This window comes from Hypanus sabinus, chromosome 14 (genome assembly GCF_030144855.1).
Source record: "Hypanus sabinus isolate sHypSab1 chromosome 14, sHypSab1.hap1, whole genome shotgun sequence".
Lineage (NCBI taxonomy): Eukaryota > Metazoa > Chordata > Chondrichthyes > Myliobatiformes > Dasyatidae > Hypanus > Hypanus sabinus.
Window position 1 is genome coordinate 51,874,194 of NC_082719.1, and position 18,684 is coordinate 51,892,877.

General features: G+C 37.5%; 1 protein-coding gene across 4 annotated transcripts in view; it reads left to right on the top strand.

The window, feature by feature from the left end:
• dcun1d4 (DCN1, defective in cullin neddylation 1, domain containing 4 (S. cerevisiae)) overlaps positions 1-18,684 on the top strand; it is a 70,225-nt gene that overhangs the window by 36,302 nt on the left and 15,239 nt on the right. For all 4 annotated transcript variants that reach the window (XM_059989170.1, XM_059989171.1, XM_059989173.1 and 1 more), the window contains 3 exons: positions 2,190-2,281; positions 14,771-14,879; positions 17,349-17,453. In XM_059989170.1, the coding sequence (XP_059845153.1) occupies positions 2,190-2,281; positions 14,771-14,879; positions 17,349-17,453 (306 nt within the window). The remainder of the gene's footprint in view (positions 1-2,189; positions 2,282-14,770; positions 14,880-17,348; positions 17,454-18,684) is intronic.

Here is an 18,684-nt window from a genome sequence, read left to right on the forward strand (position 1 = left end):
GTTCTATAGATATATGGTTCTATAGATTTGTTAAGTATGCCCACAGAGAAGGAATCTCAGGGTTGTATGTGGTGACGTGTACGTGCTCTGATAATAAATTTTACTTAGAACTTTGAAGTTTAATAGTTATCACCAGGAGTTCATCCAGTGAATGCTGCTGTCTTTTGATTGTAAATGAACAAAATCAGTGCAATACTTTTAATGATTGCATCCTCCAAACCTTCACTTTCATTGTAACATTCAAGATGATTGCTGATACCTTCAAATTCTTCGTAGTTCCTAACTTGCTGAAGTAGTGAAATCATTTTATTTTTGCTCCCTGCCGTTTCTGACATCTCCAAGCCTGAATGCCTGAAACCGCAGTGAGCAAAACAGTTCTGAATTGTCTTGCTGCATATTTCTTGCCAACTATCAGTGATATAAAATAAAAAATCACTGCTTTTTGAACAATTGATGCTATTTTAAGACTTCTCTCTAAGCATGGTGTGGTTTCTACTGGCCACACAAATGCACATGACTAATGCTAGTTAGAAACTGCTTGGGAACAGTATCCTGTCCCAATTAAGCAGCATAGAGGTCCAAATAAATGAAGGGCTATTTACTTGATTAATTTTTGTTCTTTAAGAGTTGTCCCAAATAAGTAATAATCTGCCCTCCCCCCCCCCCCCCCCCACCACCAAATAACCAAAGCAACTGTATTTTGTTTTATGTGCTGTGTGTGATGGATGTTTTGCAGGTGTACTGTGATCCGGAAGAACATTGTTTCATTTGGTTGTAATATGTACAGTTAAATGATGGTAAACTGGACCTTATATAGTTAACAATTATCCCCTTTTGGAAGATGTTTTTCTTCCCTTCCCCTGTCAAAATAAAACAAAAATACAATAATGATATCAGTCAATTGGTGCCTTTATAATTTCTGTAGTTTTCACTTCTTTATGTTACGAATGTGCCACAACTCTGAGGGGCCGAAGGGTACAAAGTCGCACCCTCCTTTTTGAGAATCGCAAGATCGCTATTAATTCGTGTCTGGGACCCAGGAAATGAGAGAGAGAGACACGCAGAATCCTGAATGTTTGGAATGTGTCCTGGCCTCAGCGAAACAAAAACCCTTGATAATGGCTATTGTCTCTTGGAGACGGAATTATGCATTGAGTACTGTACTATTCATTGAAGCCCTCGGGACAACCAGAGTGGGCTGGTTTAGGGATTGCATCATCCCAACCTGATTGACATCTGAGACCCCGTGAGTGAGGATAAAAGAGGGTCTGGGGAACAACCCCTTTAGACGCACCAGGAGAAACGCTAGAAATCCCGTGATAGCCCCGGTGGGGCTCCCGTGCGTCCTTTCCTTTGCCTGGGATTGGCGGGCTTACCACGGAAGAACGGTTTAGCTAAAGGAGAGGCCACAAGTGAACGGCCACACTAACGAGACTGACGGATCGAAATCATAAAAGGAATTGGCAAGTTTCTCCAAATCTCTCTCTCTTTCGCTCTCGCTCCCTCCCCCACCCTCTCTCCCCCCTCCCCACTCTCTCCCCACCCCCCTCTCTCTCTCTCCCACTCTCTCTCTCGCTCCCTCCCCCACCCTCTCCCCCTCCCCCACCCTCTCTCTCCCCCACCCCCCCTCTTTCTCTCTCTCTCTCCCACCCTCTCCCACCAAAGGCTGCAGCCTACATGAACTGAGTGACTTTTATATTTCCATCGGACAATACATTTATCCCCTAGACAACGATAGAGCTTATTTCTTATTGATTATTATTATACCCACACTTTTAGATTTAGTATTGACGACGTATATTTGTATGTTTGCATTGATATTTTTGTGTATTTTTTACTGATAAATACTGTTAAAAATAGTACCATCAGACGGATCTCTCTATCTTTGCTGGTAAGTGACCCAGTTACGGGGTTCGTAACACTTACTAATTCCCACATTGGTGCCAAGTATTATTTATCTAAATATAATTACCTCTCAAGGACCACAGTCTTTTTTTTATCATGGAGGATTTGCCTGAAGTTCAGCACGACTGAACATGCCCTTGTTGGCAATTTTTAAATTTCCTCTTGGACAAGGAAAATACTGGTTTAATTTACATTTTGTGATGAAACGAAAGAAAATGAGAGCTGAATATCTGCAAAATGCATTCAAAAAGTAATTTTTCATTATTCAAATGTTATTCTTGTAGGTGGTTATGTTGGTGCTGGCCTGGAAATTGGATGCCCAGAGCATGGGCTACTTCAGTCTACAAGAATGGTTGAAAGGAATGACCTTATTACAGTATGTAAAGTTTTTGGTTTTGTATTTCTTTCTAATAGTTAACTTTAATTCTAACAGCTAACAAAGCAGAAATGCCATTTCTTTTTATGGGTAGAATTATGTTTACTTCTAAATCTCTTATGAAGTTCAATTACACTTTTGCAGCTTCTTCATTTTTAGATGCAGATGCTTCAGTTTTTCATGCCTGTACCACTGGTAGCTGCATGCTGTCTTCTCTGCCGTGGAAACAATGTCAAATATACTTAGACAGTACCTCATACACTTCATTGGTCTACAATGCAGTTATTTCTAATTCAGGTATGCAGTGGAACTCTCAACAATCTGGATTGGTAGCTTTCTCACCTGATGTTTCCCTTGCTACCTTAAATGCACTGTAGACCCAGTTTCCATGTTGCCTTGAAATTCGCTGGAGTTTTTTTATATATGACTGTGAAAAATAAAGTCATTTAAGTGTATTGGGGTATTAATAAGAATGGTGCACAATTATTTGGAAGGTTTAACAGACTTGCATCACCAAAATCCTGCATACTGCATCAATGGAGTTTTACTGTAGTTATCAATCTTGTTTGAGTTGATGTGGGTATGAAAACACTAATGTGGCATGTATTGTGTATGGGCAGAACTACATATCAATTAACTAAAAGCATATACACGGGAGATGGCTCTAACTGGTGTATTCACATTGCAGCTAGAGAGAGCAATGCATGTGTGTAGACCGCAGATCAATATGTCATACTAAGGAGGGGGCCATTGCTCTAAAAGTAACACATCCATACATTACACTTTCTCTCACTTTAGATTAATGTAACATAAAACTATACAAAATATTCAACTTCTCTTTCATAAACCCATATTCCAAATAAATATGCTGTCATAATAACAGTCCATAACTAACTTCAGAGTTCTAATGATTCTGTCTTTTGGGTGGCGCTCTGTTTCTTTCAGGGTAGCACTTGTAGACCTGTGGAGTGGCATCTGGTTTGGCAGGTATCTTGTCAATGATAATATTCTCGTTGCGCCTGTGGAGTGGCATTAGGTTTGATAGGTGTCCAAGACAATATTCTTTGTTTCCAGTGTCACGTTTCTGTCAGTGACATGATCATCACTGAGAGGCAAGTCTGATGACTGAAATGTGTCCATCTTATTGGATGGAAACAACTCGGGTGTGTTCTTCGGTTGAACATCCGGTCACACATGATGTCTCCGTGTCTAATCTCCAACATTCACTGTGTACATAAGTGGTCCAGTTCTTTTACCTATCCTAGCAGGTGTCCACTTGCTTAGGATTTCCTGTCCAATCTCACAGCTCCTTGCTGCCTCACTTGGCAACTAGCTGAAGTGTTTATTTCGTACTTCCTTCTGAGATCTGTGCGATGTTTGATTTGTTGTCGCATGAGCTGTGTTCTGATTCACAAAAAGGAAGTTGTCCACCTTGTGCTGCAGAGAAACAAACTCCTTGTCCATTGCTTTAATGGACTTCTCGAAGGTGTTTAGCTAACCCACTTATTTCTGGTTGGTTCTGGTAAACCATTTCTGGTGAAGGTGGTTCAGAGAGTGGAGACCCTCTTTGCTGAGGTGGTTGACTTCATTGTTATAACCTCCCACCACTTTGAATGAGTGTCCACAGCAATCAGGAACATGGAGTGCATGAATGCCCAGCAAAGTCAATATGTACTCTTTGCTCTGGTGACGATGGTCACTCCCATGGGTGTAAGAGTGCCTGTGGGGGTGCATTTTGAACTTTTTGGCATCTCCACAGCTTTTGGCCAAGTCTTCAATGTGTTGCTCTGGACAAGACTCTTCATCTTGTCTGTCCCCAGGTGTCCTTCATACAGATTTTCTAACATTCTGGTGTGCAGATTAGGGGGCGATCAGCATTCTTTCATGTATGGACTGTTGATCTTGTCTTGCTGAGAACTCTGGAGATATAGGGTTACCATGAACTGGCCATCAGTGAATTGTGATTTCATGTTGGGTCATTCCTTATTTTGGAATTTGTTACTGGCAGCTAGTCCGCCAATGAAGTGTGGAACACTTCTGCTTGGTCACAGTATGAAAACTACTCTTCTTCAGTTGTCAGTAATGGAAGATGTGACAAGCCATCAGCATTGCTGTGTTGTTTGGTACTCTTGAGCTTTCTGTCATAAGAGTGGGTTTCTAGGAACAGAGCCCAATGTTGTAACTGGGTAGCAGACATAACTGGAATTCCCTTCCTGGGACTGAGGCTGGTGATCTGTCACTAGCGTATAAACTTTTGTCTGTAAAGGTAATGGTGGAACTACTTTATTCCGCATACTAGGAAAACCTCTCTGTCGATCTGTGTGTAGTTGTGTTCTGCGCTTGTCAGTGATCTTGAAGCAAACAGAATCAGGTGTTCAAATCCATCTTTCATAATGTACGACAAAACAGCTTCAGTGCCCTAAGAGGATACATCGCACACCAGTCTGATGGGCAGAGATGGGTCATAATGGGTGAGCAGTTCCTCTGATGTTATTAGTCTCTTTGTTTCCTTGAATGCTTTTTCACATCTTTCTAGCCATCCCCACTTTGCTCTTGTCTGTAACAGTTGCATTCAATGGGTGCAGCCCTGTCGCAGTGTTTGGGAGAAACAAGTGGTAGTAGTTTACAAGACCTAGGTATGACCTGAGTTGTGACACATTTTCTGGTTTGGGTGCCTGTAGCACTGCTTCAGTCTTCTCTTGTGACTTGTGTAAGCCATCCTTGCCAATGGTATGTCCACAATGAAATTTCATTCTTAGAAAAACTCACATTTCTCTATTTTTGCACAGACCATACTCACTCAGCCTGGCAAGCACTTCACCAAGGTTCAGGAGGTGATCTTCATCATTCTAGTTAGTCATCATGATATCATCAAGGTTTCTAGGATATCTTGGAGCACTTGGTTCATTGCTGTTTGCCAAATTACTGGAACTGATGAGACGATTATGCTGGAACAGTCCCATATGAGTGTTGTTCATGAGGAGCTTCCTGTTTGACTCCTCAAACCCCATTTGCAGATAGGCTTGTGACAAGTCAATCTTTGAAAACCTCTCCCTGCCTGCCAAAGTTGCAAAAAGTGTCTTCTATTTGTGGCAGGGGATACTGCTCAGAATGCAGCATTGGGTTGATGTTTATCATGAAATCCCCACATATGCGAACAGCTCTGACCTTCCCTTACTTGATCACTGGGACAATGGGTGTGACCCATTCACTCCACTCAACCTTGGAGAAAATTCCAAATCCCTCCAATCTCTGCAGTTCAGCATCCACTTTGGGATGTAATACGTAAGCCACTGGACGCATTTTATGGAATCTTGGTGTTACTGCTTCATCCGGTTCAATTCTGGCTGGTATCTTTTCTCCTGCCCTGTATCCCTTGCCAATCAATTTCCAACCTCTTCATCCCTCCCCCTTGGAGTTTCGGCTATCACTTTGTGTTTCTTCCTCCCCTCTCAACCACCTTCTAACTCAACTCTTTATCTTTTTTTCTGCAGTCCTGATGACTTCAGTCCTCCGCTTCAGTTTCTAGCATCTGCAGATTTTCGTTTTTTTGTGACTGCCCTCATGCCATTGAGTTTACCAATCCCCTTCTCAAGCACCTCATTAAGCAGCTGTGCCAGTCTCTTGTTAGTGCTACATTTGGGCTGCGGTTGCCTGTTCGTGCCACACTGAGAGCTTTGATTGACTGCCAGTCTAGATGGATTTTTCTAAACCATTCGCGTCTGAAAAGTGCTAGCCCTGCACTTTTTAGTACATAAAGCTCTAACTGTTATGTTTGGCCTCCATAGATCACATTTACTTTCAGTTTATCTTTAGGAGACACTTTTTTTGCCTGTGTAAGTCTTCAGCTTCACTGTGGTCATCTCTAATAGTATCTTAGAATGCAGTCTTTTGTAGTCAGCCTCTGGAATTATGGACAAAACTGACCCTGTATCCAGCTCCATTTTCAGTTTTACACCAGACACCATTTATTGTAATTCTCAAATATGAGGAAATCTGCAGATGCTGGAAATTCAAGCAACACATATAAAATGCTGGTGGAACGCAGCAGACCAGGCAGCATCTATAGGATCTCGGCCCGAAACGTCGACAGTGCTTCTTCCTATAGGTTCCTCCTGGCCTGCTGCGTTCCACCAGCATTTTGTGTGTGTCTATTGTGATCCTGGTGATTTTGTCATCTTCAATAATACTATGCAATTCCAGGCTAGACAATTCACCTTTATCAGATGCTGTTGTCTGATTCTGTTTTACATTTGGTAACTATGCATTTGCTTAGTTTTGTGTTTGAGACTTTTCACTAGCTTGTGCTTTTTGACTGTCTTGCACACTCTCTTGTCTGTGGCACTTTCCGCAGACTTTTTCTTTGAACCAACAGAGTCACTTTCATCGTGGAAGATTTGCCACATCGATAACATCTTTGCTTGTGCCATTCAGGAACATTTTGTGCATTTCATTCTAACCTTGTAGTTCAGTTCTGCTGCAGCCTCTAACGATTTTGCAATGGTTAATGCCCTCTCTAAGGTTAGGTCACTTTCTGCCAGTGGCCTCATTTGAATGCTTTGACTGTGCATGCCAATACTAGCCTGTCACTTAATGCATCAGAAGGTCCATCTGTTAAGTCACAGTACTGGGAAAGTTTGCACAGTTCTGGAGTGTATTCAGAAATGCTTTCATCTTTTGACTGCTGGTTCCTTTTGTAAAATCTAAACCTCTCAGCTATTGCCAGTGGTTTAGGGCTCGAGTGCTTTTGTAAAATTGTAATAATTTCATCAAACGTCTTGCTGTCTTTGCAGGGGTTACTAAGTTACATGAGAGACTATACATTCTTGCACCCATTAAGCCAAGGGCAGGGGCTTTCTTTTGCTCCATATTGTTCATGTTACAATACAGTTCAACCCTTTCGATATTCGACTCCCAGCCTTCAACAGCGCTATCAAATTCGTCAACTTTCCTGGCTGAAGCCATCACCTTTCACTTTAAATTCGGCATATCTTTCATGGTACTCATGTGTCCTTTGGCTTTCTTCCATTGTTTAACTCTCGCTGCTTTGCCTTGTAACTGTTAGTAAAGTTTGTGATATTTTCTGGATTTCAGGCTCATTCTCATCACTAATTTGTTTCTCTGCACAACTACGTATCAATTAATTGAAAGCAGGATGTGGAAGATGGTTTTAACTGGTGTATTCACATTGCATCAAGAGAGCAATGCGCATGCGTAGATAACCCCACGTGCACAGACAACAGATCAATACGTAGTGCTAAGGCGGGGGGGGGGGGGGTTCTAAAAGAAATAGATCCATGTACCAGATACATTTGAAATCTTTGCATGTAATGGTTATTTAGGAAATAAAGCATTGGAATTTCTTTGGTATAAGTTGATAGGATGGGACAATTTTAAAATTTCTTCGATAACTCTTCATTTGGTAAACTCTTTGGTTCACAATGATCATGACTGCTCTTATGATTATAGCTATCACATTGGGTATTTGTGTATTCTTCCCAAAATATTATAATTATAGTTTCCAAGTTAATATTTGCTTATTATTATCTATGTATTTTAAATATTTGGATCTTATGTAGCAGTTTGAAAACGTTATCAACTAACTTCCCTTGCTACTGACAATAGAATTTTCTTGGATAAGTGTTCTATTTTTTATTAATGGTACATGCTTGTGATCTGTCTTTATTTTTGTTTTGTTTGACTTGTTAATCACCTTTGCTCAAGTGATAGCAGTCTTTCATTTTGAGTTGAATGCGACATGGGATTCGCCATTTTGTAGCATGTGGAGTAAGTCGCATTCTTAGTGGCTCTCTCTCAATATATTTTATATCCCACTGACAGATCCCTTTTAGCTTTAATGATTTATTACTTTTACTGAAGGAATTATTACTTCTACTGAAGGATTTACGACTTAATTACAATGGCCGCAAAAAGTCGTTCTGGTATTGAACTGAGAAGCGGCAAGACTTTTCCTGAAACGGAGCAAATGGGACAAACCAAGAAAATGGAGGAATCTGTTACATTAGCAGGAATATTTTCTTCAATACAAGACATGAAATCGGAATTCAGATCACTTAATATTAAAATTGATAAGCCGACTGGTTCAAACGGGAAGCTTGAAAAAGCTATTTCTTTGGTTCAAGACTCTCAGAAAAATTTAGACTCTCAGCTTCAAACACTTCAGCAGACTACAACCCGAATTGAGAATGTGCATGATCTATTCAAGCAAATTATTAAAGATCAAGGAATGAAGATATCTTCGATGGAAAAGAAAATCAATGAAATTACCTCGGAACTATCTAAAACGAAGAAAAAAATGGTTGATTTAGATAGTAGAGGGCGTCGGAGGAATTTGCATATTCTGGGACTGCCTGGAAATAGCGAAGCTGGCGATCTGTTAAAATTCTTCTCAGATATGTTGTACTCACTTTTTAGTGAGACCTTCAAAGCTAGCCCCTTAATTGACAGAGCCCATAGAATTCCATTTTCTCGGCGTTCATTTGAATTATGTCCTCGACCAATTGTACTTTCTTTGCATTATTATACGATTAAAGAAGCTATTCTTCAAGAAGCCAGAAAGAAGCGGAAGTTAATCTTTAATTCAGCACAGATTCGTATAGTCGAAGACTATCCTCCTGAAATCTTTGCTGAAAGAAGGAAATACTGAGAAGTTATGAGTGAAATGTATAAATTAGATTTATACCCCTCCCTTCACTTTCCAGCAAAGCTGATAATTTTTCCTGAATAATCTCAGTCACTGAGAATCTACTATCCCCAGGTGGGATGGGAGTACATTAAAAATCTTAAAGTTAAGCCTACTGAATGAAATATTAAAGTTAACCCGATTACTCAATGGGTAATTGTTGTACGAGTTGTTTATGGATCTTCAGAGTTAAACTTATCCTACACTTTTTCAGTCTTTGGTATGAGACATGGCTGATAAAATTTTTTTTTTTACATATTAATTGTGTGTGTGTGTGTGTGTACTCCAATGGTCCGCGTAGGGCCTGGCGTGTAGTAATCTTTTCTTTTGTTCTCGTTCTTTCAATACTAATATAGTTTTAGGTCTGTTATATACGGATTTACTTTTCTTTTTCGAGAGAAAGGATATTGTTTGTAATATTATTTGCTCGGACTTATTCTCTTTTTTTGAATGAGTTTAAGATACTTCAGCTGATTCTAAGACGGCTGTTATTGATTATGTTTTTATTACTGTTAGACATCACATTATAATAGTTGAATTCTGCTTGTGCCTTTTATTATGGATGTTTTCCGTGGGATTTTTGCTTTATTTTCATATACGGAGCTGCAAGATGGAGAATAGGGTCAAGGGTTATTAGGTTAGCATGGGGCCAGCCTATTGGTCGCTTAATTCTTATCTTTTGGCAGGCGGAAGGGGACTATTCGAGTAGGTTTATTTCCTGATTGGGCAGTTCTTTTGATGGATTTTTTTCTCGCAAATGCATCACTCCTGGTTGTACCCGCACCTTTTGGCTTAATCTGTACTTGCGTAACATTTCTTTTATATAATATTAAATTTAATTCTAAGCATTGATGTTAATAAAATTAATATAATATCTTGGAATTGGAACGGTGTCAATCACGCCATTAAGCGTAAAAATATTTTTAAGAAATTAAAAATGCTTAACGCAGATATTATTTTTGCACAAGAAAATCGTATATGGAAAAAGGATGAGGACAGATTTTTTTGATTCTGGAAAGGACCTCTGTATCACTCGCTGTCTGATTGTAAGATCAGAGGCGTTTCTATATTTCTTAGCACCAAAATCCCTTTTGTACACTTTAATACTACTACTGATTCGATTGGAAGATAGTTAATTGTTACTGGTTTATTATGCGAGCAACAGGTAGCTCTGGTGTGTGTATACGCACCTAATGTAGATGATTATGATTTTTTTAAGAAACTTTTTTCTGAGTTACTGAATCTGAATGAATATAAGTTGATCATGGGTGGTAACTTTAATTGCTGTTTAAATCCGGCGATTGACAGGTCATCAACCAATCCGTTGCTTCCTAATAAAGCTGCCGCTTGTGTTAATTCTTTTTTATTAGAATATGGCCTGGTCGATATTTGGAGATATAAACAACCCAATGATTTCTCTTTTTTCTCACACGTTCATCATAAATATTCTCGAATTGGTTACTTTTTAAAAAAATACACGTCTGTTAAACTCTGTTGTTGAATGTGTGTATGACATCATTGCGCTTTCAGATCATGCACCTTTAAAGTTAACCCTTAAGCTTTCAGATAGATTTTTGAAAATGTCACTGTGGAGACTGAATCTCGTATAGTTACAGGATCCAGCTTTTGTTAATTTTATTAAGGAGCAAATTTCTATATTTTTTGAATTTAATACAACTGAAGTAATGTCAAATCTGGTTATATGGGACATGTTGAAATCTTTTCTTAGGGGACAGATAATCTCATTCAGCAGCTTTGAGAAAGAAAACTAAAGTGGAACTGTCAGTGCTTATTAATAAAAGTAAACAGATAGATAAAGCGTACTCAGTTAAACCTACTGAGGACCTATATAAAGAAAGGGTCGAACTTCAATCACAGTATGATTTGCTTCTGACCTTTCCCATTGAACAGCAAATTTTTAAATCTAAAAGTTTATTTTATATACATGGAGAAAAATCTTCTAAGCTTTTGGCAGGTCAGTTAAAGGCTGGGATGGAAGACAGATTTTAAAAATTTGTAGAACAGAAACTTTAGATCCTTATGAAATTAATAAGATATTTATGGACTTCTAATCTTTATAAATCTGAATTCTCTGATAGCTCTAATATTATGAATAGATTTTTGCAAAGGTTAAACACCTCAAATTTCGATTCAAGATGTAGATATGTTAGATGCACCTATGAAACAAGAGGAGATAGCCAAGGTTATATCCTCTATGCAATTGGGTAAAGCTCCGGGACCTGATGGTTATACGGTAGAATTTTACAAGACTTTTCATGAAATGCGTATACCACATCTTCATCAAACGTTTACTGACTCTACATCCTCTGGAAACCTTCCTAAAACTTTTTATGAGGCACTAATTTCATTGATTCCAAAAAAAGGAAAAGACACACTGGAATGTGTATCCTATAGACCTATTTCTTTATTGAATGTAGATTTTAAAATCTTCTCTAAGATTCTAGCAAATAGGCTTGAGAATATCTTGCCTAATGTTATTTCAAATCATCAAACAGGATTTATCAAAGATAGGTACTCGTATTTTAATATTTGAAGATTGTTAAATATCATTTATTCCCCCTCAGCTAAAGAATCTGAATGTATTGTATCTTTGGATGTAGAGAAAGCCTTTGATAGGGTGGAGTGGCCTTATCTATTTCAGGTTTTGAAGAGGTTTAATTTTGGTCCAGGATTTATTTCCTGGATTAAATTGATTTATCAGGCCCCGGTAGCTGCGGTTATAACTAATAATCAAAAGTCTCCTTATCTTAGATTATATAGAGGAAACCATCAGGGTTGTCCCCTTAGTCCTTTATTATTTAATTTGGCTTTAGAACCATTTGCTATTGCTCTTAGGGATTCTAATTCTGTGCAGGGTATTAAGAAAGGGGATGAATTACATAAGGTTTCGTTATACACAGATGATTTATTAGTTTACATTTCAAATCCTAGAAAATCTATTCTTTTTGTTATCTATATTTACGGAATTTGGTAATTTTTCTGGTTATAAACTTAATTTACATAAAAGTGAATTATTTCCTATTAATAATTATTCTGATTATTATGATCAAATACCTTTTAATATTGCCAAAAACCATTTCACTTACCTTGGTATCAAAATTACTATAAAATTTTAAGACCTATATAGGTATAATTTCTCCCCTTTAGTTGAATATACTCAACAGGTGCTTTCTAAATGGTCGCCTATGTCGATGTCATTGATAGGTCGAATAAATGCTATAAAAATGCTTATTTTACCAAAATTTTTATATATATTTCAAGCAGTTCCCTGTTTTGTTCCAAAAACATTTTTTGATAAAATAGATTCTCTGATTTTGTCTTATGTTTGGAATAATAAAAGCTCTAGAGTGAATAAACTTTTATTGTAAAAACCAAAAAAAGATGGAGGTCTGGTCTTAGCAAGCTTTAAATTTTATTATTGGGCAATTAATATTTGTTATATTACTTTTTGGATTTATGGATTAAGACCAAGATTGCCCTTCAAGGTTACAGCTGGAGGAAAATTCAGTAACACGGTATCCTTTAGCTTCTTTATTAGGGGCTCCCCTTCTGTTTTTGCTCTCCAGAATAGGTAGACAGGCTCTCAACCCTATTGTTAAATATACTTTAAAAATTTGGTTTCAGTTTCATAGATTTTTTGAATTAAATGATTTTCTACTTTCTAGTAATATTTATTCTAATTTCTTTTTTAAGCCATCAACTTTGGATAAAGCTTTTTTAACATGGAAAATTAAGGGAATAAAAACTTCTTTAGATTTGTTTTTACAGGACTGTTTAATGTCCTTTTTGCAGTTAGTGGATAAATATGACATCTCTAATACACATTTTTTTCAGATACTTACAGGTTAGGAATGTTTTACGTGATTTTTTTTTACCGAATTACCCCTTGGCCTGCTCTTTAAATTTGGCTTATGCTATTTTTCAGCTTAAACCATTTCAAAAATGATTAATAGCTATCATTTATAAACAGTTAATGAATGCTCGCATGTCGCCTAATGATAGGGTTCACCGCACCTGGGAAATACGACTTCAACATTCACTTTCAGATAATCAATGGAGTAAAATTTATTATCTAGTCCATAATTCATCTGTCGGTGCACGCCATACCTTAATTCAGTTTAAGATAGTACACAGGGCCCATATGTCCAAAGATAAATTGGCGCATATGTTTCCTAATATAAGCCCTATTTGTGACAGATGTAACGCAGAAGTGGCTACTCTAACTCGTATGTTTTGGTCACGTGTAATCTTAAGTAATTTTTGGAGGGATGTGTTTAGAATATTATCTAAAATTTTAGATGTGGATGTTCAACCCAATTCACTTAAAGCGATTTTTGGGATTATTCCAGAGGAAGTAAGCAAAGTGCCTGCTTCTGCTCAACATGTGATAGCTTTTTCAACTTTACTGGCTAGGAGAGCTATCTTGCTGCACTGGAAAGAATCTAATCCACCTACTGTTTTCTATTGGCTGTCCTCCATTATGTCATGTCTAAGCTTGGAGAAAATTAGAAGCCAGACATTTGATACATCCTTTAATTTTGAACAAGTCTGGCGACCCTTTATTCAATATTTTCACATAATTTAATTTTTTTCTAAATTTATTTTTCTTTACTCTCTTCAGGGAAAATCCTTATCCATGAAGGTTCGGAGATGACTGGAAGGATGTTTTTTTTAAAATCTTTTTATCCTAATTTTATCCTCAAATGGACTGCCCAATCTTTCTTTTCTTTTCCTTTTTTTTTGTTTTAGTTTAGTTAGTGGGTTTCCCCCCTTTATTAAGTAAAATTTCCAATTTTCTTTTATGATTGTTATGAGTAGTTTTTTTGATTATATTGTGTATATGTAACAGCGTAACATTTTACCTATCTGATTTTGACAATATATGCTTTCTTTTCTACTGCTGTTTATATTTCTTTTGTATTATCTGTTTGCTAAACTTCTCCTCTGATTTGTATATTCTTTATTGGAAAATCAGTAAAAAGATTGAAAAATGAAATGAATGTGACATGAATGAAGTGCTGTTCCTGTCTTTGCAGGAATAGTTGTTCATGGGAAATATGTGCTTAAAGAATAGAGAACTATTCATTAAATAACCTCATAATTAAACTCAAACATAAAAGCTTTTATTCTCTTTATCATTCAAAATCTATTTCTAACTGAAATTTGTATATTAAAAACACAATTCCTGTTTATAAAATGTCCAAATAAAGTTATTGGTTGTAAAATGTACTACTTAGAAATTTTTAAAATTCAGGTGATACTGTTCAATTTAGATGGTCAAGTTCCTTTTTTTGCCAGATCTTCCAACAGATCAAAGACTTTTAGTATGCTAGTTGGTTTTAGTATACTATTAGATCTCAAAATTAATATAGTACTGAAAATTCAAAAGTAATGTTACTGAGAATTTGTTTCTCATAAGAAATTCTGTTAGATTCAATTTTACAGTACTTGATTTCATCATTTGATTTTCTTGTTGTAGCCCACCTGTGTTTCAATATTGTTTTAAACAGCTTGCAACACAGCTATTTTGAAAACAGTATTATAATTTTGAATCCATTTAACCCGAATAAAACTAATTTTATGTCGCCCCAATATTCTTTTTCTTCATCACTTGCACACTTTTTCTCCATTTCACTAACTCACTGACTTTTATTTCATCTCTTGGTAAAACAGTGTTAATCAGTTGGTCTGGAAACTCAATGTGATTTGGGCTATTGAAGTGCTGCAGAAGATTTTTTTAGTTCAATCTCTGTTTCCAATTTTAGATGCGACACAACTGAAAAACTGAGAAATTCACTAGATTACTTGAGGTCGTTGTTGAATGAGCCCACAAATTTTAAACTTATATACAGATACGCATTTGATTTTGCACGGGTAAGTGCTCTATTTCAGCGGAACTTAAATTGTGAGCAGACCAAGTAGTAAAATTTAGGTGTGCTCATTGGATGATGACAAATTGACATCTGTTCTGAAATCGCCTTTACCTCTTTAGAATAATACTACTTTGGGTATTTCTGAAACTGTCTATTCAATAATATTTGCGTGATTCTCTAATCTGCATTTAAGCTGGAACTGTACATGTTTTTTTTTAAATGGTTGCAACTCCTATATACATCAGTAAGTCAGTCCTGATACCACTATTCTAATAATTTTCCAAAACAATTATCATAAACTCATCTCTGGATTAGGGAACACAATGATGTGATGTAATAATTATCACTTTTGTTAGCATGCAAAGTATTTACTCCACCAAAAACCCTTTACCCAAATTAACTGGTTTACTCACACAACATAAAATTTGGATCACTTCACTTGCTCACATTTCCAATGCCATGAGCTAGTACCTCCATGATTTCACCCATCTACTCTCCGGCCCTGGCTCATCAGGTCTTAAATTAAGGTTCCAGTTCAACTGCAACTCTATTTTAAACTTCATGCAGTATTTTCAAAATCTGCCTTTTCCCTCCCCATCTCGTCAAATCATTGAAGTGGCTTTGCTCTTGCAATTCTGGTTCTCTGCACGTCAATGATTTTTTTTTAATCGTTCCGTTATTGCCACTTGTCCCACCTCCTACTTGGTCCTACCTTCCTTCAACTTGCACTCCACCTGTATCTCCAGCTTTTAAGACATGTCTTGAAGCTTAGTTTTATGTTTAAGGTAAAACTAAGCTCAGTTTTGTTTGCAGTGAAACAGCTCTGGATTGAGAGATTTTCTACACTACTATTCACATATTAATACATCGACCCACTTTTTAAAGATGTCACAGTGGTATAATAAATGTTTTGGTGAACTAGGTGAGTTTAAAGGGAGGATGAGAAACAGCTGTCAGAACTTGAAGCATTGGGATTTCCAAACAAAGAGCACTGTTGGAATTTTGCTGTATTTGATCTTTTTGTCCCACATGATATCAAGTTTTGTTTCGTTTCATAACTCTGGTAGATGCCATGGAATGTTTTTCTAGCCCTCTGCCACTGTAAAATGATTTTTCCTTACTAAAGTGTCAAATTAATTGAACAGAGTATAGCGGCAGGAATATGCCATCTGTTCCATTAAGCATGCTCAGCCATTCAGTATGATTATGGATGATCTGCACCTGGCTTTGATTCCTGCTCTGTGCTAGCTTCTCCTTGCCCTCAGTTCCCGAATCTTTCAAATTTATTTGGGAATCTCTGGAATTCGCAGTCTGAGGACTGTGCTAAAAGAAACTTATACAAACCTCAGTTTTCAGTGACCAGCTCCTTATATGAAACTAGGTGTCCTTGATTAAGATTTTCCAATTAGTGAAAACATCCTAATATCTACCCAAGCTTGTATCTTGTATGTTTCAAATGACTGATTCATCTACCACAGGAACGGGCCCTTTGGCTCATCATGTCTTTGCTGACTGTTGCATCCAACTGTACTTTACCACTCACCTCTATTAGGTCCATAACCTTGACCATTAAAGTGCTTTTCTAGGTGTGTTCTTAAATGTTAGATATTTGCTACCTCCTCTTTAGGTGGTGCATTGCAGTTTACAAGCACCCCTTGGATCCCCCTCACACATTATATTTAAGCACATTCTGTCTTGGACACTCCCACCACAGGATAAAGATTCTTATCTATCCTATTTATTCACTGTTCATTAATTTTGTATAAACCAGTCAGATGACCCTTTGACCTCTGCTGCTCTGAAAATAAACCAGTCTATCCTGTCCCTCATTATAACTGAATTCCAATCCAAGCAGTAACTCTGAGTGTCTTGGGCACACTCTCCAATCCAATATTGTCCTTGCATTAGAGCATACAGGTACTCCAGGTATGGTGTAAGCAATGTGGCAATATGGTGTTCCCACTCTTGTATTCTGTACCACAACAAATGAAGGAAAGCATCCCCCAAGTTCCCATACTTCATCAACACACCTGTAGTCTTACCAGTTACTGTCTATGTCCCACCCTTGTAATTTACCCTCCTTAAAAAGTACTGCTTGTACTTCTCAGGATTAAATAGCATCTACTGTTAGAAGGATACAATAAAATGAAAGTTGCACACATTTTGGTGATTTACATAGAGGACAAAAAAGACTCTTTTTGAGATAAATGTGACATTAACATTGAGTTAACTTATCTGTTAACTTGATGCTCATTTATTGCACTAATTTGTGTGGTGCCAAAAAAAAAGCTTGAGACAAATATAGTTGTGTACATGATTCTTATTCGCATATTAAATTTATCCATCAACGTTGCATTGAGAATAAATGCTGAAAGATTGTTGCCAGTCAACATTTAAAGGTGATTGATTGACACCATCAGGTTCAATTTCTGTCTGCTACTTGTATTTTATATTTATCTTCTCTTAACAGGAAAAGGATCAACGTAGTTTGGAGATGAGCACTGCAAAATGTATGCTGGGATTACTTTTAGGAAAAACTTGGCCACTCTTTCCAGCTTTTCATCAGTTCCTTGAGGTATTAAAACATAAATGTTAAAATAATTGGTTATAGTAGTCTTATTAACTGCTTGTTTAAATAGATTTTCATTGACTGTTTTAGAAATGTTTCTATTTTTACAATTTCATTTAAAACTGAAATTAAATCTATTGAAATTGATGTACATGATTATAAAGAGTCTCAAACTGCTGTGTCAAGTAGGAATGTTATTTTTAGAAAAATGGCAAACTATGTTAAAAACTTTTGTTGGTAAATAAAAACAAGTTAAAGTTGATTAATAATTTCTCTGAAGCTGGATACTCATACATTTCAATCTGCGGCTGTTGACAGTGCTGAGACTAGGCTTCACAAGTTGCTGGAGGAGTTCAGTGGATCAGGCAGCATTGATGGAGGGAAATAAACTGTTAATGTTTTGGGTTGAGACGTCCTCTTTTTTTTCCCTGAAAATGGATTTGCCCTTCTATCACTATCAATGCTGCCCTCGCCCATATCTCAGCTTCTCATTACCCATGTGTCTGAGCTCAGCACTACCCCCTCCCACCAGACATAACAGGGCTAGGGTTCCCATTGTCCTCGTTTACCACCTCACGAACCTCTGCATCAAACACATCATTCTCTGCAACTTCTGACATCTCTAATGGGATCCCACCACCAGGTTCTTCTTTTCCTCCTCACCCCCTTCTGCTTACCATGGAGATCACTCTGACTTTCTTGTCCACTTGTCCCTCCCCACTGACCTCCTTCCTGGCAATTAATTACTCCGGCAACCATGTTAAATGCTATAGCTACCCCTGCATGTCCTCCCTCACCATTTAGGGTCCTGAACAGTCCTAAGTGAGGTGGCACTTTTCCTGTGATGCTGTTGGAGTCATTTATTGCATCTGGTGCTCCTGGTGTAGCCACATTTACATCAGTGTGACCTGGCACAGATTGGTAGACTGTTCCATCAAGCACCTTTGCTCTGTCTGCTGCTGCAGCACCCATTTGAATTCTATAAGACATAGGAGTGGAATTATGCCATTTGGTCCATTAAGTCTGCTCTGCCAATCCATCATGCCTGATTTATTATCTCTCTCAATTCCATTCCCCTGTCTTCTCGCTGTACCTCTGGCTAAACAAGAACCTTTCAAACTTCACTTTAAATATACTCCATGTCTTGGCCTACCCAGACATTTGTGGCAATTAATTTCACAGATTTAATACCCTCAGGCTAAAGAAATTTCTCCATCTCTGTTCTAAATGGATATGC